Source organism: Alligator mississippiensis, chromosome 5, assembly GCF_030867095.1.
Source record: "Alligator mississippiensis isolate rAllMis1 chromosome 5, rAllMis1, whole genome shotgun sequence".
Lineage (NCBI taxonomy): Eukaryota > Metazoa > Chordata > Crocodylia > Alligatoridae > Alligator > Alligator mississippiensis.
The window spans coordinates 10,333,426-10,355,706 of record NC_081828.1 but is presented as its reverse complement, the minus strand read 5'-3'; the positions used below and the strand labels follow the sequence as shown (position 1 = coordinate 10,355,706).

The following is a 22,281-nucleotide window of genomic DNA, read 5'->3' as shown; positions in this document are numbered from 1 at the left end:
ATGGAGAAACAACGGCCTGCCATGGGCAGGGCTGGCTGAACTCTACACTGGCCGTTCTGGCCAGCTCCCGTGTCTGATGCATAAGGGGAAACACAAATTCAGACCAGTTCTCTGGGTTAAACTTTGAATCCATATATGATCCCAGTTTGTGCAACCACAAAGAGACCCCAAACTAACATCCAGAGCCAACCCTAGGGGGGTGTGGGGCCCTAGTGGGGGTGCAGGACCTCCTTAACACTGTGCAGGGCCATAGTACCCCTGCAAAGGGGGAAGAGGGGGTCTCCTGGCTGCTTCTGCAGCTGCCAGCTCCAGGCGGGACCACAGCTGCTCTGCCCAGCTTCGCAGGGCCCCCCCGCAAAGCACAGGGCCTGAGGCAGTCCCTAGGGATGGCCCTGCAAATGTCTTTGCCACAAGCATACATTCTGCTCAGGGTTTGGTGAGATGAATGGCTTCTGCTGCTTTTCTCAATGCACTGAAGTTCATTTCCCCCCCAGCTCCTCCCTGACTCATTTTTCTCAGGCACCGTGTTTTAACGATGACTGCATTCATCCAGGAATCATGCCTCCTCTTCTCATTGCTCTCCCACAGCTGAGTTAATAGCATTTAAGTCGCCACTAGAGATGCGTATGGTGGACTGGAGAAGCCCTAGTACCTGCACTGTTATCACTGGCCGCGGTGTGCCGCTCCTGTTGGCCGTCAGTTAGATAGCTCAGTCTCAGGCGCAGAAAACCTCCTTCCTCGTTGGGCTTTCAGTTCTCTGTGTAAAACCAGAAAAGGTGGCAGAGCCCAGAAATGTGTAACAGCACAGCATCCTCCAGCTTCTTAAAACTGCCAGCGATCACAAGGGACCGGCTTAAAAAAATCAAAGATGTGTATGGGGGGGACCAACCTTCTTGACGGGTGTGCCATACAGTAGCCCTGCACTCTCCCTGAGTGCCACCCTAATTCTCTTTCCCTGCCCAAGGTTAGTCCTAAGTCAGTCCACACACACAGCGTTAGTGCACAGTAAGGCATCTACATGTGCATTACTGCGCAGTAAGTAATGGAGCATAAATTTTATACCTGCATGATGCAGGTATCACATTTACGTTCAAGCTGGCATAAGTTGCCGTATTTACTGTGTAGTAAATCTGCACGTGGAGACATGCCCAGTGAGCACTTTAAAAAGGACCAGTACCTAATCTGTACATAAGCCCACTGGGGAAGGGAGGGGGAAAGCCCCACTGGCACTAGCGCTATCCCATTTAATGCAAGATGGATCAACCCAGTTTCTAACCCCCCAGCACTGCCCCTGCCACATTCCCCCTGCATGTTGCCGCCTCTGTCTCTTTGTTCTGCTTCTTTCATTTGCTTGTCAGTAGGGTCTTGGTCCCTGATTGGGATGCCCAGACAGAGTAGCACTACGTCTTTGTGGAGCAGGGCTCCTGGCATCCCATCCCTGCATCTTCACCTGCTTAGTCAAACTTCACCTCTTGCACTCCAGTCTAGGTCCCCTACGCCTGAGAAGAAGGGAACAGGATCGGTCCAAGACGGCATGGTGCATAGCAAGTGCAGATACATTGGACAAATGCCACTTTATAGTCGAAAACTTCAGCGCTCCAAAAAGCCGGGAAGTGAAAATAATGCCGAATTCCTACATCAGTGGCTGCGTCTACACGAGACGCTAACTGTGCAGTTGTTACTGCGCAGTCTTTTAGTACATGCATACACAAGTACTAAATAACTGTGCAGGAATACCCCCAATGGCTTTTTGGTGATGCTGACTGTGCAGTAGCGGCGCATCATGTTTCGTGCCATGGGACGCTGCTGTACAGTAGTAATGAGCTATTGTGCAATCAGTGTCTCGTGTAGACGTGGCCAGCGTTAACTCCTTCACAGGCTGGGCAGTGTATATAACTTGGTCCAGATAGAAAGCTATGATTCTCATAACGGAGTCTGTTACAGAGCTTCGCATTCAAATCCAATTCAGTGGGTACAAGTGTGTGTTACATTACTATTCATAATAATTAATAATGATTACATAAGCAGAGCCTTTGTGAAAGAGGGCTGCAGGGATGGATATGTGAATTCATTATGTGCTCACGCTCATTCTCTCTTTCTCTCTCTCAATTGAAATCATTCAACTCAATCTTCCTTGTGTTTCCCTTTAGAAATCACACCGCAGAGTACATTGTGCTCGAGATGATGTGTGGTAAAGGCTTTCTAATAACGAGTTTAAGACAGCAGGAATGCTGTGCGAAGCTACATGCAGGCCATCCCAGACAAGTGCCAATGAAACGCTCCCTCATATATTTTGCTTATGCCACATATTTTACAGACATGTGGTTTTAGAAGTGCTAAAAAATGCATTAGGCCCATTTTTTCAACCTTGCCATCTGTTAAACCAGGTGCTTTAGTTTACTATGAAACCAACGGTGCAAACCTAGAGAGAGGAATTATAACTAATGGATTATGGAAGCCACTAAAATGATTAAATACAGTATCCTTAAAGCGGCAGAGTCAACTGTTCGAGATCTAAATAGTGGGGAATTGTGGTTCTTGAGTGGGACTAAAACCTTTAAAATAAGTACGAATGGTTCACAAGACGTAAGATTGGAAGAAAACAGGCAAAACTAGAAAACTGAATAGTACCAGCCCTGAGGCATAGATTACTTTTTATTTTTTGACAAAATGCTACATTTTATGCAAAAGAGAAACTTCCTTGGGGATGGGTTTTCTTTTAATAGATAGCTGTTTAAAAGCTAACTGTAGAAATATTCCCAGCAAAGAGGGATTAGTGGGGAAAGTAGAGGTGAATTAGCCAAAGATGTAGGATACAGGCAGTGTATTTGACGGTGCTGCAATTTGTCACGTGGATGTTTCCATCACAGCGATGGTACAGTGGCTCTGTGCAGAATTCCTTACCAGGATTTATCTGCCTCTGTATGCCATTTATACAAACGTTGCTCACATTGGGCACGTCTACTCGAGCACCCGACTGCGCAGTTGTTACTGCGCAGTCATTTAGTACTTGCTTAAGTACTCCATTTCCCTATCTGGAGAGACCCAGTCCCTCACCTCTTGATTACCCAAATCCCACATGAACTCTGGGAATACTAGGAAATACCTGCTAGTCCCGAGGAGGCAGACAAAGTGGTATCCGCTAGGATAAATATTTATAATAGAGAAAACCTGCTTTGAAGTGTAAACCAATGTCTAATTGCCTAGAAACAAATGCGGGGACGAAATTTTCCCTCCGAGCAGGTCATCCCAAAATTGTCTCTTCTGCAAGGTTTTTAAGCCCTGTCTTCTTTGAAGCACCTGATATTGGATGCAGGATTTGGCAGGTCGTTCACCTGATCTGATAACGGCAGTTTCTATGTTCCTAGCTCTGTGTTTCTATGCTCCTGGCTGGCTCTACTTAGTTACCTAAAGCTTGGCTTCCCAGCTTGGCTTCCCAGTAGGGTCAGGATATGTCAGGGAGTGATGACTCTCTTATCCTTCTCATAGTACCAAATGAGAAAGGCAGAAGGTGGCACCTTCGTGACTTGTTCACAGACACACGAGCGTTCGTAGGTAGCAGCCTACTTCCTCAGATGCTAGGAATGGGCTGGCAGAAAGAAAAGATTTTCTGTAAACGAACAAGAGACAAGGAGAGGGGACACTATTAAGAGAGGTACTAAGTGGAGCGATTAAATCAGTTAAAATGAGCAAGGCAGTTTAACACCTAGAGCAGGGGCTGGCAATTATTTTGGGCAGCGGGCCACTTACTGAGTTTTGACAAGCCATCAAGGGCTACATGACAGGCGCCAGGGGCAGATAAATATTAATTTTCTAAATTTTTTAGGGACCCCGCGGGCCAGATAGAATGGCCTGGTGGGCCGCATCCGGCCCCTGGGCCGCATGTTGTCCACCCCTGACCTAGAAGGACCGCCATAGTAAGCAGCTAATCCAAGTAACGGTCCTGTTGAAACCAGAATTAATACAATCCAATCTGTGGATGATTTTTTGGGAAAGGGCTTGAACATCACAGGTTTCAGGCTACCAGCATGAGTGTCTTCATATATAGTTGACAGTTGTCCTGGTTATTTCCTTCTTTCCCCTTTATTTTTAGCTGTTTAGTGTCCTCAAACAAATTCCTTGTGAGTTGAAAAATTAGGAATTTAGTGAAGGAGAATGTCTCTCTTTAAACGATCAGGTATCTGGGTTGTAGCTGTCTTGGTCTAGAGGAAAAGGTCATCAGGACTCGCAGTAGAGATGAGATCTTTTATTAGACCAACAAGATTTTTGCAAAAACAATTCTTTAATGGCAAGCTTTCGGGCACCAACTCCCTTCATCAGGCATCGGAGAAAAGATTGTAAAAGTTCTCCTGGGTAGAAATGAAAGTTCATATTTCCTAGGATTTCACAAAGGAGTCAATAGATGGAAAACTCCTTCGGGCAGTCAGTTCATCGCTGAGCTGAATGAACTTTCATTTCTACCCAGGAGAACTTTTACAATCTTTTCTCCGATGCCTGATGAAGGGAGTTGGTGCCCGAAAGCTTGCCATTAAAGAATTGTTTTTGCAAAAATCTTGTTGGTCTAATAAAAGATCTCATCTCTACTGCGAGTCCTGATTCTCTTTAAAGTACAAACAAAACCAGCTCAGCCATGTTTCAGTTACCCAAAGGAAAACCCAAAGGTATTTTCCACACATGCTCCGACTAAAACACTCATTCAAACAATTAAAAAACACCGCGGCTTTAAATGTGATGCTGTTTGCTATTGCTTGACCCAGCCTGTACCTGGATTGGTGAGTTGTCCGTAGCGGTGGAGGCGAAGTTGTCTGTATGTCGCATAACCTGCTGGGTCAAATGAATGAGTCACGTGTAAAATGATGCTGTCTTTGCAAGGTTGCAGAGGAGGAATCACCGAATGCCTTAAGGTAATTGCTGCAAGAAGCTGATGGCCTACGGTAGAGATTAAGCGGTTCTCTTCTCAAGGGTTTCATAAATGTTGTATCACATATGACAATCGTAAATTGTGCGGCAGTCAGTGACGTTTAACGAAACTGTATTCCAGGTCTCCCAGGTTTCAGGACTCGGTAGATTCTCCCACTTCGTGCATGAATGGAAGTCACCCCGCTCAGCACATTAAGCAAGAGTGCCCAAGTGATTATAAGGTCCTATCGGAGGCTGCAGCACATAGGAGGATTACCGAGGGGATGGAGCTCAGAGGCTCTGGTAGTCTGCATCCCGAACTAGACCTAATGAATAATAGCTTGACAAATTCACTTTCTTCCTACTTGTTTAATAATGAACATAGCTCCTCCCTGGGTCCATTGTCACTTGGCAGCCCTCAGCACTCAGCCCGGCTCCAATCAAGCAACCTGAAGAAGAGATGCATCTCTGTTGTGCCGACTTCAGCTGAAGGAATTGATATTACAGCTATCATCCATACGTCGCAGACATCATTGGTCACCTGCGTGAACGGGCTGCGGACTAATTCAGCTGGCATTTCCTTTCATCCCGTGGAGATCAGTCACCACAGTGCTCAGAAATCCTCTCGCCCCCAGTCCTGCTCTCAGCCTGGGAACCCGTGCAGCGTTCCCTCCCCGCCAGCATGTCTAGTATCTATTTCCACTGAATGTGACAGAGGTGACTGTGATCAGCTACAAATGCAGCAAACAGAGGAAAATGCAAGCCTCAGCCTCATGATGAACGGCACCAGCATTCCTCAGCAAGATGTCTCCTCGCACGGCAGCCAGAAGGTGAGTTTCCTAAAGCAAGAACCGGCCGACGATTACTCCTCCGCGACAGACCTCTTTCGGCACCACCAGGGCCTGCCGCCACCGTATCACTTGCACCAGCAGCTAAGCCAGGCTCAAGGGACGCTGCCTCATTTGCACGGCTCCATGTCTCCCAAGTCCCTTCAACCCAGCGAAGGGGACGAACAAGAGGTCAGCAACGGCAAACAGGTCTGTCGGTGGATTGACTGCAATGCCACGTACGACCAACAAGACGAACTGGTCAGACACATAGAAAAGACGCACATTGACCAGCGGAAAGGAGAGGACTTCACTTGCTTCTGGGCTGGCTGCGTCCGTCGGTATAAGCCTTTCAATGCTCGCTACAAACTGCTGATTCATATGAGGGTTCATTCTGGAGAAAAACCAAACAAGTGCATGGTAAGTCTGGAATATATTTGTTTGACTAGAAACACGCTCCTCTGCTCTCTCCCTCTTTTTCTTGAGCATTATTCCAATCTAATTATTGTACTTTCCTGTAACGTAGTCCGCAATAGTGCTAAGGAGAACCGGAGACTTAATCTGCAAGGAAATGTTTTAGTAATAAATATTGTAGCTCTTGGAAAAGAGACTCCGTTCCTTTATATGAAAGCTTAGCGTTTAATACAATGGTTTATTTTTTTTTAATATTCATTAAAGCATTAATAAAATGATGATCAAAGCAGGCAGCAGTCATTTAATGTAAAACAAGAGTCATTGAGCCCCGGGTGACATTTTTAATCAAGAAACATAAAACACATCTAATGAAATTCTTTTCATTCCTCCAGCTCCACAATAACCCATGGAGTTATGAGTGCAAAAGTTTGCCATGGCAGTTGGAGAAAGAAAAAGGACCTTATTAAGAGTTTAGAATGGTTAAAAAAAAATGTTAATGAGATTTCCCAAAGCTTATAGTCCTTTTTTTAATTTACAAAACAGAGATTTTTTTTTTCCCGTGAAAACTATTGTTCTCCTCTGCGCAAGCAGATGTAAACAACATCCTCATTTCAAAAAGGAGGTTCCTGGGGACAGCTCCGTCTGCACATGCACACTAGATTGACAATGTAGCCAAATTAGAATAAAAAATAATGATGTCCCGTGGAAGCAGTGATGATATAAGGCCCTGATACAATGACACAAAGACGAGCAAGTTTGACAGGAGCTTCTAAACAGAGCTCTGACATTGGTTTCTTTAACCAGAAAAATCAAAGAAATCATTGCACCGAAACATTAGAGCTGCCCATTGAATTCCCCCAGCATCAATTTTCATTGTTTTAATAGCAAAAAATTACAATGAGCAAAATCCTTAAGAAGTTTAGGCAAGAATGAATGCCATTTTGGCAAGCATGGGTTTTCTACAAAAAGAAAAGAGAAGGAAAAGTTGTTTATAGGACAAACTGCTATTTTGTGTTGGCTCATGAGACCTTGTCAAGTATTAATGATAGTAGGAAAAACTATATGCAGCATTTCTGCAAAACGTCTCATTTGTCCTGGTCTCTGACTGATGCTACTTTCATAGTTGCCTTAATGAAATTAATTACATTATTCTAATTAAAACTGGAAATGTATCATCATCTGCCTGAGGAATCATGACCTACCTGGCTGAGAGAGGAATAGTTTGAAGAGTGATCCCTCTGTCAGTTGGATTTAATGCAGGTTTTATAAGTAGCACAAAAATACTTTTGCTAAAGTAGAGAGGAATTTAAATGACTTACGGTTATTGCCATATAGGTTAGAAGAATAATGAAAACTCCCTTCTTACAAATAAAATTGTAAAGGAACTACCAAAGCATATGGGTTACACAGGGAAGCTGGCCTTAAGTCTAGTTTTATCACTTGCAAAGAAAGAAAAACACTCTTTACTCCTCATTTCTCTCATGCTTTTTTAATCATGAGGTTGAGAGAGAAGCATTTTTTGATCATTTGAAGGAAATGGATAGAGAGGGGAAACCTGCTTAGTGATGAAAGATATGGTGGAGAGTCCACGGGACTGAAAAAGACTCTTTTCCATTTCTCTGTGGTACGTATTTGACAGCTGTTGTATAGCAGATTTCTAATGTTACATTCCTATTCAGCATTTCTTTAGGAGTCTGCATCTAGGAGGGATGTTAGGTCACGTAACATTTTAACAAATGCTGAAAATGTCCTCCTTTCAGTTATGATGGTCTGTATTAAATGATAAGCTATTGATCGTGTCTCAAGATTTAATGAGACCTGTGTATCTGATACGGTGGAGAGCTTGTGCTGCACATGTGTGTAGTCTTGGTGTGTAACTATATAAAGGCCTGTTTCATTCCAGCTGACCATCTAACCACTCCACAGCTCTGAATGCCCCAATCAGAATTAAATATGTATCGTCACAGACTTAGCAGTTAACTCTTCCCTAGCCAGAACAAAGAAGGGCACCCTGAGGAGGGACACCATATAATAATCAATGAGACAGGAAACAAAGTAAAACTAGATGTCTGCAGGCACATTGAAAGGTGCATCTTCCTTTCAAGTCTAGTTTTCTGCCATTGAAAATGCTGGAGCGAGATCTCAGGCCACAACATGTCCCCTTGGGCTAAGTACAGACAGTCAAAAGCCCGATGCTGAATTGATTCAATCTTCTCAGGTTAGTCTAAACTACATAATTTGAACCAACAAGCATGTGAACAGACTTTCATTTTTAATTCTGGAAATGCAGCCACACGTCTGCAGTGGCCCAGGCCGAAAGGGAAGGAGGTTGCTAGAGCACGTCTCCCTGCTCTGCTGGATCTCAGACAGTTTGGGCCAGGGCTAGCCCACCCGCCCTACAAGGGGTGGGGGGGTTGCAGGGGAGATGCAAAGCATCCTGGGATGCTGGGGGATTGTGAGTTAACTTGAATCTCGAAGGGATCTGGGGCAGAAGTTCAATAAACAGATTTAAACTAAATCAGTTATGTTTGATACTACCTCCATCCAGGTTTATTTTAAACCGTTTCAGCCAATTTGAAAGCAGTTTATGTGTACTGAACTTCTGTTGTGTTACAGACTTGAACTGGTTTCCGATTACTTATACTGGCTGATGTGTAATTTCTGCCTGTAGCCATGAAGTTAGCAATATCAAACAGGGATTATTTGCCTCCTAAACTACACTCCATTTTTTAGAAGTGTTGCTGCGTAGTGTTTTCTTTGTGGCAGAGTATTGCTGCGTCATTTTAAACAATTGAGTATCTATAGATGCTGTAATAATTGTGCTGTGTAAAATCATACGATACCTCCATTTGTGTCTATTGAGGTCTTAGGTTTTATTTTTTTTTTTTGTGTTTTGTAGTTGTTTTAGAAACTTTAAATCTCTGGGTAATTACACTGAAGATGTTCTTCCCTTGCTTCCAGTAGTCAGTGGTGCACACTTGTGCTTCACGCATTTTTATTTTCCGGGTTTTTTTCCCCTTGGCTAACTAGGTAGCGAAACTGGTCAGGGGCTAACAGCAAGTAGCACTCCACCCATATACATAAAAGCTCTCTTCCATGTAAAATTATTAATTTCTTATGACAGGCTTTGCTACTATGTCCTGTAATAGACAAAGGAATTTTGGAATTCAAGCTACTTGAGAACAGGAAATACATGAGACATTTTGATTGAAAAGTAAATGGTCCACTAAAACTGAAGTTAATCCTTTTATTATCTTTCCAACAGCAGTTTCCACAATACTTTCATGAGGTAAGGCTTCCTCTGGTCCAACTGTAACACTCTCATCATTACAGCTGGCTTAAATTTAGCTAGCATGCTTCCTTCTCTACTACAGACAGTTGAAAGGAAAAACAGTATCTGCAATAAAGGCCCGACTGACATTTTGGGCTGTTCTCGTGCTTTCTGTGTTTTGTTGCCAAAATCCGAGTATTCTGTTTTCATATTCCGTTAAATATTCTAATTAAGTGGTGCCTTCTCTTCATTGTGTGTCTTGGGTTTGATTTTTTTTTTCCTTGGGCTCTGCAAGTAGTCTCAAGGAAACTACCTAATCTCTCTGCAATATCCTGTTATGTTTCATACTTAACTCATGTTATTTTAGTTTTATTAAATTTGAAGTTCATCTGCATTATAATCAAAAATATATCCAACAAAAATAATGATGCAATGCCTTTAAGACTTTAACTATTGAAGATTAATTTCATGCTTTTTTAGATTTGATGTCCCAGACAATTGGAATTTTGATTGTCTGAGACAGCAAAAATTAGCAAGCTTAAACGACTTTCATTTAAAAAAGGTTTCTCATGGCTGCATCTTCGGCGATCTTTCAGGATTACCAGCACTTTGGCGTATGGAATACCAGCGGTTCCTAAATATCGTGCACTCACCTCAAGTCCATTTGCAAATATAAAAATATAGTTACCCATACAGCCTGTTTTGGGCTTTTGATTATATAATGTGGACACAATTACACACTTGCAGATCATTTCTTTCATCGTCTCCTGCACTGTGGCAGCTTCTTGAATAATAGAAAGCAAACCTGCCATTGCTGTGTGCTTAGACCTTCAGGGAACTCGCAGTTCAGACTTGAGTAACTGAGGGTGAAGATGTACGTTTTTACTTAGGCACTGTATATTTAGAGAAACCAGACGTCATAACTATCACGATACCTGCGTGAACTGCCAAGGATAACATCATGATATGCAGCCTGTCTATCATTCAGAATCATCTCTAAAGGGAACCTCTCTCCAAGAAACAAATTATGCCACCTCCCAGTTTTAACGCTCATCTTTGTCCTTTCCTCCCGGCGTTATCCATACCTGCTTGTTCTAGCTTGGTCCTGCAAGCCCTTGGAGTAGAAACTCTTGTATTTGGCCTGTGTATGGCACCCAGCGTGGTAGATTGTGGTCGTGATCAAAATCTCTGGGTGCTGCTGTTGTACAAAACAGAATCTAATTGTGGCATCAGTAATAAGTCCATCTTACTCATGCACCTTAATTAATTAAGACAGATGGCTTGATTGTCACAGAACAGATGGGGAGACAAGAGCACAGAAGTGTTAGGTGACTGATCTAGCTTTGCAACTCGGAGTTCCTGCTCAGGCCACTACACCGTGTTAGGTGGGACTCTTCTTCCACCTACAATAGCTACTCCGGTTGTAGTTCTCTATAGAGGGACCCCCTCTCCCCCAACAAAAGTCAGTATTTCTGCTTAATAAACAGAACAAGGTAGAGGCATGACTTACAACACCAAAGAAAGTAGGGCATTTTAACCAAGTTAATACCCATGGTAGCCAGTGGAAATCGTGATCTCAGCAGATAGGATTAGGTTGACCACAAGCAGCAATGTATGCTGGGCACTGTGGTCTTTGTGTCCTGCAGTTCCAGGCCAACATAGAAATCAGGGTGTAGCGTGCACGCTTCTTTTGTGCACGCACTTATGAGATTTTTCTGTATTTTCATCTGAGAAACAAAGCCACTTACCTGTCTCTAAGCGGAGGTGCAAGGCTTGGTTCATACATCCTTTTGCAAGTGTCCTCAGAGCTTTGAAAGAAGACTGCTTTAGGAGCACCTTGTCTTTCAGGAGAATAACCATTTTCCCAGAAAGCTCTCATTGTACTGAGTTTTCTATACACTTATGGGTGCTTTTAAAGAACTAGAGGATGGAGAGCCTAATGTGGTTAGGAGAAGGAAGTAAAGTAAATCAGTGGTTTGAGATGATACTAAGATTATTTGTGCACTAAAACCACTGAGGATTGCGTGACATGATCGATGAGCTTAAATGTGCTGAACAACGGGACCACAGAGTGGCAGATGCAATGCAACTTGGATATGTGCAAACTAATGCCTGTCGGCAGGCGCAGTGTGAACTTTTCCTATGCAGCACATGGTTGAGCTTCAAATTTGTAGATCCTGCGAGGCAAAAGACTTAGAAGTTATTGTGCATAGTTGGCTCAACGAAGATGACTGCTCAGTGACCTGCTGCAATGAAAATGGAAATAAGATTCTTTAGCACATTCACAAGACAGAGAAAACACTACAGTTAGTATTCGTATCATACCATATACCGCCTTGGTCCCCTCCATTAAGTAACTTGCTCAGAAGAGCGGGGAGATCGTGAGGAGTAAAAGGAGATGTTTAGAGGTACCAGTCGGGACTTCCACGTAATGAAGGATTTAAAAAAAAAGTTAAACTATTTAGTTTGGAAAGAAGATGACTTTAATTACATGAATCCTTTTATTTCAGTTGCCTTGTCCAAATTACTCAGTGGTTGGGAAAGCATAATTAAAGCATACTCACTCCACCCATTTGTTGTCCCTCTGTGACATTTATCTGGAGCCAAGTCGTCACGACACGTGTGAATTACTATTTTACTCTTTCCCTTCAGAAGATATCCCAGGAAGTACATATGAGAACAAAATGAGCATATTTAGAATCCATCACAGGAAATGCCCCGGTAACGCGCGTGTGCCCTGGACCTCACCGACACAGGATATCGTCGGAGCAGATAGAGGGGTGGGCTTTTGAAAAGGTGGATAGTGTTATGCAGCGAGGCAAGGAAAGAAAACAAGAGCAACCAATACAGCAATGGCTGGGTCATGCCGATCCTCTTGTGGATTTGAGAATAGAGGTTTTATTGCCCCGGATCCAAAGGTGTGTTCTCCTGGGCACATTGCGCCCACTTCCTTGGCCTATAGTAAATATTAAAGGGAGATCTGAAGGGCTCAAAATATAGGTCAAATCTGGCAAATCATTTTAGCCAAACAAAGTGTATGTGGCGGGAGGGGGAGCGGGATAAACCTTGTCCTTTCAACATTTGCAATACACATGTGTGCACATAACTTTGTGTCGAAACAGAATTTTTACATGTAAGAATGGCACTAAATTAAAAGAGAAAAGGTTAAACAAAAGGGCGGAGGAATTAAAAAGAAAAGAAACCCTCATTTTCAGCTGCAGAAAATCTTGCAGATTGATGCACGGGAGGTGTATGTGAGGTGGTTGTTTTTGCTTTCGTGTTGTTTCCTGTTTCAGTTCAGTTCAAGCTGACATAATTTTTTTCCCCCAAATTCTGGCTGCTTAACTCAAAAATCCCGTATCCTACGAGCTCCAGTTGTGAGGTGGGGCGGCGTTTTACTTTTGTCCATAATACCAGATCTTTGTCAGGACATGGAGCTCTCAGCATATTGCAAAAGAGTGAGCAATGTCCCAACCTAATCGGAGGACTATTAATAGCTGTTTTCCCCACTCGCTGTGCTGTTTGGCACTCCTGTGTCGTATGCAAAAGTGAGCTAGTTACAACCAGGCCTCCTCCATCCTCAACCAGGGCTATCCACGCTCACTTTCTGATATTATAGGGTAAACTATATCCAGAATAAAATCTTAAAATTTATTAGCTGCAATTTGCCATGTCTGGCTGCCAAAGACCAAATTTCTAGGCACTGCTCCCATTCCACCTTGGAAAATTTCTCCTTTACCTCCATTACCCAATATCTCGAGACCAGGTTTTTTTCAGTTTTATCCACCTGTCACACACAACTCAAGGGGCAGCGATCATTCCTCATTGTAAGACACTAGGAATTATTTGCACCTCTCCTATGGCTGGACTCTGGAGGATAGTCCAAACACAGATTTATATGAGTCCTGTTCTCATTACAGATTAGGGTCGCCAACTCTGAATCTATGCCGGGAGGTTTCCGAAACGCCAGCATGCCCGCGACACACAATGCGAATGTGCCCGCATGCTTGTGTATATGCATAATGTATGTATGCGTAATGTATGGATTACAATGTGTAGACTTTATGTCAGGAAGGCAAATGCACACTGGACTACTGTATAAACTGGATTCAACATTTAATATTTATTTTAATGAATGCCCTATCATTTATCTCCCAGGTGACTCTCAGCATTTCCTGGAGATTTATATCTAATTCCAGGAGACTCCCGGGCAATCCTGGAGGGTTGGCAACCCTAGTAGAGGTCCACAAGTGTGTTAAGGAGAGTCTCCTTTTGAAACTATCTTGCAGTCAGTCTCTAATTCCCAATTCATTCCAGCTGTGCCAGAACATCAGGGGGAGGGGGACCTGCAATCCAGATCAATGGATTGTATCAAATTATTTCATCTGAGGATGCAAAAATTGAAAAGCTTTCCCATTTCCCAGCATCCGGTTTGCAATAACTCTTAGGGCATCAGGCTCAAATCCTTATTTCCCATGTAGCAAAAGCATGACAAGATTTCTTTCTCACTATGCATCCCGCGTGGGATTGAATCGTCCATCAGCTTTGCTATATGAAGCCGCACAGTAGTAAAGATCAGGCGATACACCCTAAGCGAGACACTTTCAGTCCCCATCGAGTCGTAAGTTTTGCAAAGCAGTAAATATAACCACGAGTGATCTGCTCCCTACGGGCATGTCTTAATACACCTCAAAGAGACGTCCAGAAATTGGTTCCCAAAACTGTAATTCAGCTGAGTCTCCTCATCATTTCAGTGAGGCAGATTTACTCCTGAAGATCCCATTAAGAAGTTTGTTCGGAGTGAGTTTTGCTGCAGTTGCTTTGACTGCATGCAATAGCTTTATATCTGGGCACAATATGGGGATATTTTTATTATAAAAAATAATGTAATGGGCTTGTTTTGTCTTGCAGCCAAATGTTAGCAATTTTGTAATACAGGAGTTGGGAGGCTTTAAAATGCTAAACTTTAAAACAAAGTGTTTGTGAGCATGTCCTTGATGTTAGGTACCGGCTTTCACTTTATTTCTGTGACTGCGTTCTGTGGGGAATTAATAAAAATGGGACAGAATTGTTCTGAACTTCCAGTGATTTACCCTTTCTAAAGACCAATTAACCTCAAAAAAGAAAAAAAAAATAATCGTTTGGATCACCTGGAGAGGGTTTGGTCAAATTAAAAAGCAGTAAAATTAAATATTGTTTAAAAACTGTGCCAGCAATATACTCATTAACGTCTCTTATTAGGCCAGGAGATTTTAATGCGGCGTATTAGTGAAACGTGTCATTTAATAAAACCGTTAATCTGCATTTGCAGTCAGCACAAAAGCCTTATAGTGTAGTCTCCAGGGAGGAGAAGGAATTTAGTGCACATTAAAGACTTTCTACTGGAACGTATACAGTTGGATCTCAGTTCTGAAAGTGATGATTGTTAGTTAACCCCAGGAAAAGTCAGCATTAGCTAGCTCTTTTCCAGTTGTATGCAAGTAAAAAAATACAGCTCCTCAGAGCATGTTTGCATCTGCTTAAGGCTAACTGTGGGCCAGATTCTGAAACCCTTCGCACTTACTTGGCAAGCAGCCCCATTGATTTCAACGGCGCTATTGGTGGAGCAATGCGTTATTAAACCCGAGTAAGTGTACCAGACTTGTGTCTTCTGGAAAGACACCTAGGCAGGATTTTCAGGAACATCTTTCCTGCATGTGGATTGCTGCTTCTTTAAGGTGTAATGCCTCCATCTCCGAGCCAATTCTGAACTTCACAGCCACGGTGCCGCAAATTGGACATCCAATAACTGAGCCACCAAAATGAAGCCGGGCTATCTAGAAATGCTGGCATTTGCTTTTCTGTGCCTCGGTTTACCCGGGGGGAAAAGGGGGCTAATCACATTTGCAGATATATGCTTACTGTGCACGGCAATGGTCCAGTAGTAAGGAAAATAATCACAATAAACTTGTAATGCCTCTCTGTGTCTTGTGTCATCAGAGAATCTCAGTAACAGCTTCAGTTTCTCCTTTCCCCGATGACGGGCAGGTGGGCCCGAGAGCTTGCAAAGAACAATTTTTTTTGCAACTATTCAGTTAGCCTAATAAAGAGATCACCTGTACCCAAAGAGTTTTGTCTGGCAGAGAATCTCAAAGCACTTTACAAACAATAGCCAATAGTTACAGTTCTCTGCACGGCGATAATTGTGATGTCCGCTCTTCGAGCAGATAAAAGTCAAACACAGATTTTGAACTCACGTCTGCTCTCATTTCCATTGAATGTGGTGTAAATCCCAAATGAATCTGCATCTACACCCTGGTAAATGGGATCAGGATATGGCTCAGAAAGGCTCGGCTGCAGCGTGCCAGAGTTGCACGCCGAGTTCCTGGCAGGGATGGAAAGAGAAAGAACTGGATTCTCTTTAGTTGTTTTGTCCTCCATCTATTGTATTTCTTAAGCCCCCTTTGGGACCCAAGTCTGCGATCCCTTCTTCGCACACAGAGTCCCATCTGTTTCAGTGGCACTGCTCCGTTTGGTAAGGGTTTGCAAGACTGAGCTTTTATTCAATGGCGTGGTGACTTTTGGAGATAATACCGTAACTACAGACTGATCTGTGTTATATCTCTGGGGCGGCTGCATTTTTTGTGTCCAGGCAATCCAGAAGGTGCTGCTCGCAGCCTTTTGCTGAGATACAGAGCCTCGTTTCTAATAGCTCTACCTTTACACCCCAGACATCTGTCACTGCCTGACTTTTCTATTCACATCCCTGTGCTGGTTGTGGACTCGAAGAACAATACAAGTTTTATTTCTAGGACTGCACTCTCTGTCTGCAGCACTGGGCGCTCTGACTCTCCTCCTTTTATTGCTGTGTACAGATAACATATGTGTGAAGGGAGCCTCTGCTCAGGTATAGTGTAACTGCGATGTTAAATAATTGATCTTGATCTGTCTTTTGAAACTACATCCAAGGCATTTAAAAGTGGGAAATGGAAAAGGCATGTTCTTATAATCCAGCTCAGTAAAGTTTGCACAACTGCTCTTTGTTTCATCATCCCAACAATAAATCTTTCATTTTTGCCAATTGAGAATGCCTACTAAATCTGCAGATGATTACTTCCCTGAATTGTGTTGGTATTCTTACAATACATTTTTCTAACATGGGTAATGATAAAATAAGAGTCCATCAAAAATATTTTATTGCCTGGCAGAGCGCCTTGTATGAAACAGTTTTGATATAGGCAGAGACTTCCAAGTGCTTTAAAAGCAGAGCTTACAACTTTCCTTTAACCCCTGCTTGGAGGTCAGGCAAGCAGAACCAGTCCCTGGGAATGTCAAAATCAAAGCCATCAATCAGGGCCTGGTACAACATCGGTCTGGGGTATCAATTTAACCTGCAGCCCCAGGACTTGGAGTGGAAGCATGTTGCTTCAACATGTATTTGTAAAGGGTATTTTGTTACTGTTAGATTAGAAGGCTGATGAATGTCAGACTGGTGGGAACCTTGTAAAACTAATCTGCTGTGTCCATATTGATATGATTTCATGTGCGTGTGTGAGTGTGTGGTGTGCATGCACATACACACACACATCTTGAAACAGGAGAGTGAATAAAAAAATAGTATGCAGGGAATATAAATGGGAAGAACTTCAGGCATCCTTGAGTTCAGTCCCTTGCTATGTCTGACAACCGCATCATCCAGCCCCTTTCAGACGCACATATACAACGCCATGTGTGGGTACATGAGTGATAAGGGAGGCGTTGTCTGGTGTCCGAAGGAGTGACTTGAAAGCCAGGAACTACTGATACCTAATCTTAGTTCCTACATAGACAGATTGTGTGATTTTGGGCAACTCAATTCCCTTCTGTCTCATTTTCCCCATCTGTGAAATGGGGATAACAATATGCATCTGACTGACTGCGAGGACTGATTAATTAGTGTTTATAAAGGAAAGCACTCTGAAACCATTTAGTCACTAGTCACTGTTGTTAATTTAGAATAATCATTGTCATCATCATCGTCATCATCATTTCCCTATCCCGGCCTTCCAAGATTGCATTATATAGTTGAGTTTTGTTTCATTATGCGGTGGGCTGTAAGACGGGTGGGTTGTCCAAACAACGCCAAAGGCATGCAATCGCACATCAGTGTCCAAATGTAATTTAGTAAAGGTTTCAGTCAAATGCAAGTATAATGGTAAAACTTTGCACTTATATGGTGAAGATCCCTCAGTGGTTTACATAGACACACGAATATTATTTATCCCCATTTGACAAGATGGGGTAGCTAAAACAGAGAGGCTAAAAGACTTTATATAAGTTCGCAGAGCAAGCCTGTGACAGAATCATGAACAGGACCCAAATTCCCAGACTGCCAGCTCTTACTATTAAACACTGCTTCCATGTAAAACAAGGCCCTAGCATTTCTCCTTGAATAGCATAGGTCATAATGCCAAAAATCACTTTATATGATTCTACGCTTCATAGAGGGAGCCTCTGCCAATGAGTCTTCATCATGGGGGTTGTTTGCACTCATAGGAAATGAATGGTAGACCTTTCTCAACCTGGGGTACTCTTGACGTCTAATGTCTAAAAGATTGTCAGCTTACCTCCATCCAATAAATTCTCTCACCAGCCAGTACGTGAGGGCCTTTGCAGCAAACCAGAACGTCTGAAAATATATCAAACTGTTGCAGTTCTTTATGGGCTTTCTTGTCCTGCATGTCTTCAAATCTTATGACAACTTTAATTGCTTGGTAGTGATGTTCTCAGAGATGACCATTTAAAGTGCTTTGGCCTAACTGAAATGTATTCAATTCAAGCTTTGCCTTGAGCCAAAGATGCATCTAATGAAGAACATGCTCCTTGCTGAGGCCACATGAACCTTATCAGATTAAAGCCTTGAGGCAGGTATGTGCTAAAGGGCATTCTCTAAATTCAGCAAACGCCAAATCTCTATCTTGCAACTCCTTGTCCTCTGCACCAAAGTGAACAGTATGTGATGCCCAGGCAAGTCAGTGAGTTAATTTTTACTTTGATAGCACCTTAGTTAGAGATAGGGAAAGAAAGGAGACGTGGGACTCATTTGAGGGATGTAAAATAACGAACATTACAGAGAAGATAAATCAAACACACCTATTTACCTTTTTTTCATAATAGACAAGCAAGAATCACGTTGCATCCCAGTGAAATCATGCTGCTTCCTTACAAAGATGGGATAGGATAAATATGTGAATCCAAAGCTGGGTTAGAAATAAACTTCTAGTTTTTCCATATCTGCCTGCTGCAGGGCTTCTTGGACCTGCTGATAAAGCATCTAGTACTGGCCACTCTCAGGGGCTTGACGGTAGACGGCCCACTAAAATCATGTGGGCTAGATGGAGCATTAGTCTGACATGCCATAGCACCTCATATATTGCTTACGCTTGCCCTGTAAAATGATATTTTTTCATGAAAAGCAGCTATTCTACTGTCCTTTAAAAATAGTATTTGGATTGCAATTATTTTACTTTAATGCCGTAAAAAGCCTATTCACATGATGGAATAGCAGCTGGCAAAGTCTCATGATTAAAGCTGCCTTGGAGTTGCCCAAATTCTGTTTCTTCAGGGCACACGTTCATCTTTCATTTTAGCATCTCTGGCAACCATCTAAAGGATGGGAAATTAAAAAAAAACAATTGAGGGAACGGAGAAAGAAACTTTTAAGGAAGGATTAAAAGAATTAAATATGTCTAGCTGGGGGAAAAACAAGGGAAAGAGAAGACGCTTTCAGGCAGATGCATGGGCACAAACAGGAATATTAGGAAGAAAATGAGCAAAGGAAAATTTCAAGCCAGCTTTACTAACATTTTCCTAATAGTAAGGTCTTCTTGAGCATGGAATAATATTCTAATGGAGCTAATCAAAGACTCCTCACATGAATAATTTAAAGCTGCACAAGACAAGGTGCTGGAAAATACATTGTGAACTTGAATTTTGAACTTGAATGTGGGCTTGAAGTCAGCTACATAACTTGAGTCTTTCTGATTTCTTATGTTCTAGGAAAAAAGGGTCTGAATAACTGGACCAGATAAGGGCACGTGTGAAAAGTCATAGAAACACAGCTTGAAAGACAAGGGGCCCATAAATGCCAGATTTCATGTTAGATTTTGTGTTAGATCATACTTCGATGCCCATGAACACCGTGGAGATCGGTGACCAGTACCACTCAGGAGACACTCAGTGCTCTGTAGTCTATGGCCATGACAGCCCTTCCCTCCAAGGATTTCAAAGTAATTTGCAAGTATTTGGTAAATTTACAAAAACGTTTATTTAAAAGGGGATTTACAGAAGGAAGGAAGGAAGGAAGGAAGGAAGGACCGACCATTAATGTACTTGAGTAGCCACTTTCTCAGTTCCCTTTGCCACTCCTGGATTCATTTTATATTGGGATAAGATATTTTGTCTTTGCATCCTAGCTTAGCTTCTCCTTCAAGTCAATATAGCCATGTGACATCAATCCTGTGCTTTTCACCTAAAAGCCCTGTAGATATGACTGTGATGTGACCGCAGGCAGGGATTTTACATTGCAACCTGAAATACGTGTGGGTTCTGCCCAAAGGCCCGCACTGCAGCATTTGGATTCCCTCCAGCATCTCTCGCTATTCAAACCTCACTTTTGATCTGGGCGTACAGTTTTGAGGCGAGTTTGAACTTTCCCAAAATTCTTGGACTTTTTGGGTGTGAGTTTTAGGATTTGATTCATCTCCAGTTTGGGTGGAGTTGGTCTTTCTTTCAACAGCAGCATCTGTCATAATGACCAGATGTGTCAGAAAACAAATGAAAAAAGCATGAGATAAAGGAATGGCTCTGCTATGTTTGGCATGTAAGATTTGCACCAGCTTTTTTGAATGAGCAGTTCCTGTTCTGCAGATGCAAGCCCGCTGACTAAGTGAGTGTCTGCCAGATTTGCACGCGCAACATGGGGGCCTGTTTGCACAAAGCTATGGGCGTGAATTTGGGAGTCGGGTTAAGCCCTGTCTGAACAGTCTCACTCATCGGGTGTGGGCTCTGATCCACAGAAGCTGTTTTCTCTGGAGCGCACGTGGCACCGTCCTTTGAATTTCTGAATGGAGCGATGCTGCGGAAAGAGAGAAACAGATATTGTAATCATCCCAAATATTTTTGTTACAGTTGTTTATAGCAACCCTGGCGAAACTAATGTTACATTCAAAACTGATTTTGAAACTCTTTTCTCGGTGTTATCGACCTACAGGCCAGTGGAGCTTTGCCATTTTACACTAGTGAAGAGCTGGCTGCCTGCTTCGCTGGAAGTAGAAAGCGCATGATAAAGAAAACATCTGAGGGCGTGTTTGAGAAAATCTGTGGCAGATGTCTTCTCCTTTCTGCCTTGGAAGAACAGGAAAAAATAGTCCGGTTATTTATATATTGTACTTAGTAATAACTATAACTTGCTCCCAACCTGGATGTATCTAGGTATTTTAGAGCTGGCTGCATGCTTGACACCCTTACCATGGGGAATGTCCCACTGCTAGCAGCACTAGAAGTTACATCTCCCCGTCCTGAAAGCACAGGATAAGAGATAAGAGAACAGCTGGGAGCGGGATGACTCCTAGCATACACAGATCAGCTCTTCTCATACCATTCAGAAGAGCGCAGTGGTACGTGTAGCAGGAAATCATAGTCCGATCATCAATTTTTTTTTTCCTTCCAGCTGCGCACTTTGTGACTTCCCACCTAGCACATGCACGGAAATTAGGGCGCAGCTCGTTTGGAAGAGTTGACCTAAAAAACCAACCCCTAAAGAAACCCACACCTGCATCTTAGAAGCAATTATCTTAGGGTATGGTTGATCAAAATGCCCCATCGTACAGGCACGCCGAGGGCTTATATCACCCCAAAAGTGGCACGCCCTCTCTCAGTTAGTTCACTTGAGTTAGGCGCACTAAATTAGATTGAGATTGGGTTAGCCCAGGCTCAGGAAGGGTTAACCTGATCTCCCGAACGTCTGTACAGATTCACAGCGCAGCCCCTGGCTGGGAAAGCCCAGCCAGTCACTCCACCCAGGGGCAGCGCTCTCCACCACCACCACCACCCCCCAGCCCCGAGTAGGTTATTTTTAGCCCCCTGCCTCCCTCCAATCCCACCCACCCCCCTTACTTACACCAGGCTCCCCATGTAGCTCCTGGGAGCAGCAAACAGCCTCACCTGCTGCTTCCAGTCTAGGTGGAGGTGGCTTAAAGTAAGCCACCCAGGCCTAGACCAGGTACAGCAAATGCTTCTTTGCACCCTGAAAGATGACCCCTGTTATCATGCAGAGAAGACAGCTCACCTGCTTTTAAAGTCCCCGAAGAAGAAGGACCTAAGGCAGCTGCAACAACTGTGAAGAGTGCCATTAAAGACAGAGACCATATACCGCCTGTTGTCATGGGGGGTGGAAGCCCCATGAGTTTCATCCATATTAATTAAGCTGACACCCATGACTCCAAATCAATGCGTGGCTATTAGCCTTGTGAATTTTTGTGCATTGGGAACTATGTGACAATGCAAATTATTAGTAGGATAGGTCTTAAGTGTTTTTATAGGCCATCACAAACACTACTTAGTTGTAAAAGTTTTTCGTTTTGCAAATGGATGTTATTTAAGTTCACACTAAACAAAGCTGCACAGGCTCAGTTTTCCAGAGACAAATTGTGAAAGCATCTAATTGTAACCTAAACAAAACCATATTTTTTCATAAGGACATGGCAATATATCACTCTAAATCTATGGTATTGTGCCCAGGAATTATTTCAAGTACAAAAATCCAGTGTGCAAAAGAGCCACTTTAGACAAAACAGGCTATTAAACTAGTATATGAAATTGTATGCTTTTGATTGCAGTCTTGTACTGAAA

The 22,281-nt window shown here is 42.9% G+C and overlaps 1 protein-coding gene and 1 long non-coding RNA gene across 5 annotated transcripts in view; one reads left to right on the top strand and one right to left on the bottom strand.

Annotated features, from left to right (window-relative positions):
* The window catches only part of GLIS1 (GLIS family zinc finger 1), a 297,466-nt gene that overhangs the window by 147,154 nt on the left and 128,031 nt on the right, over window positions 1–22,281 (top strand). For all 3 annotated transcript variants that reach the window (XM_059727850.1, XM_059727849.1, XM_014598643.3), the window contains exon 3: window positions 5,042–6,146. In XM_059727850.1, coding sequence (XP_059583833.1) covers window positions 5,042–6,146 — 1,105 coding nt within the window. The remainder of the gene's footprint in view (window positions 1–5,041; window positions 6,147–22,281) is intronic.
* LOC132250732 (uncharacterized) lies at window positions 354–5,048 on the bottom strand. 2 transcript variants are annotated; one of them, XR_009462320.1, is made up of 3 exons: window positions 4,765–5,048; window positions 3,409–3,610; window positions 354–757 (listed from the first exon to the last, which is right to left on the bottom strand). It is a non-coding gene; the product is annotated as an uncharacterized LOC132250732 (long non-coding RNA). The 2 variants fall into 2 exon arrangements; XR_009462319.1 differs by lacking the exon at window positions 354–757 and having other exon boundaries at window positions 2,622–3,610.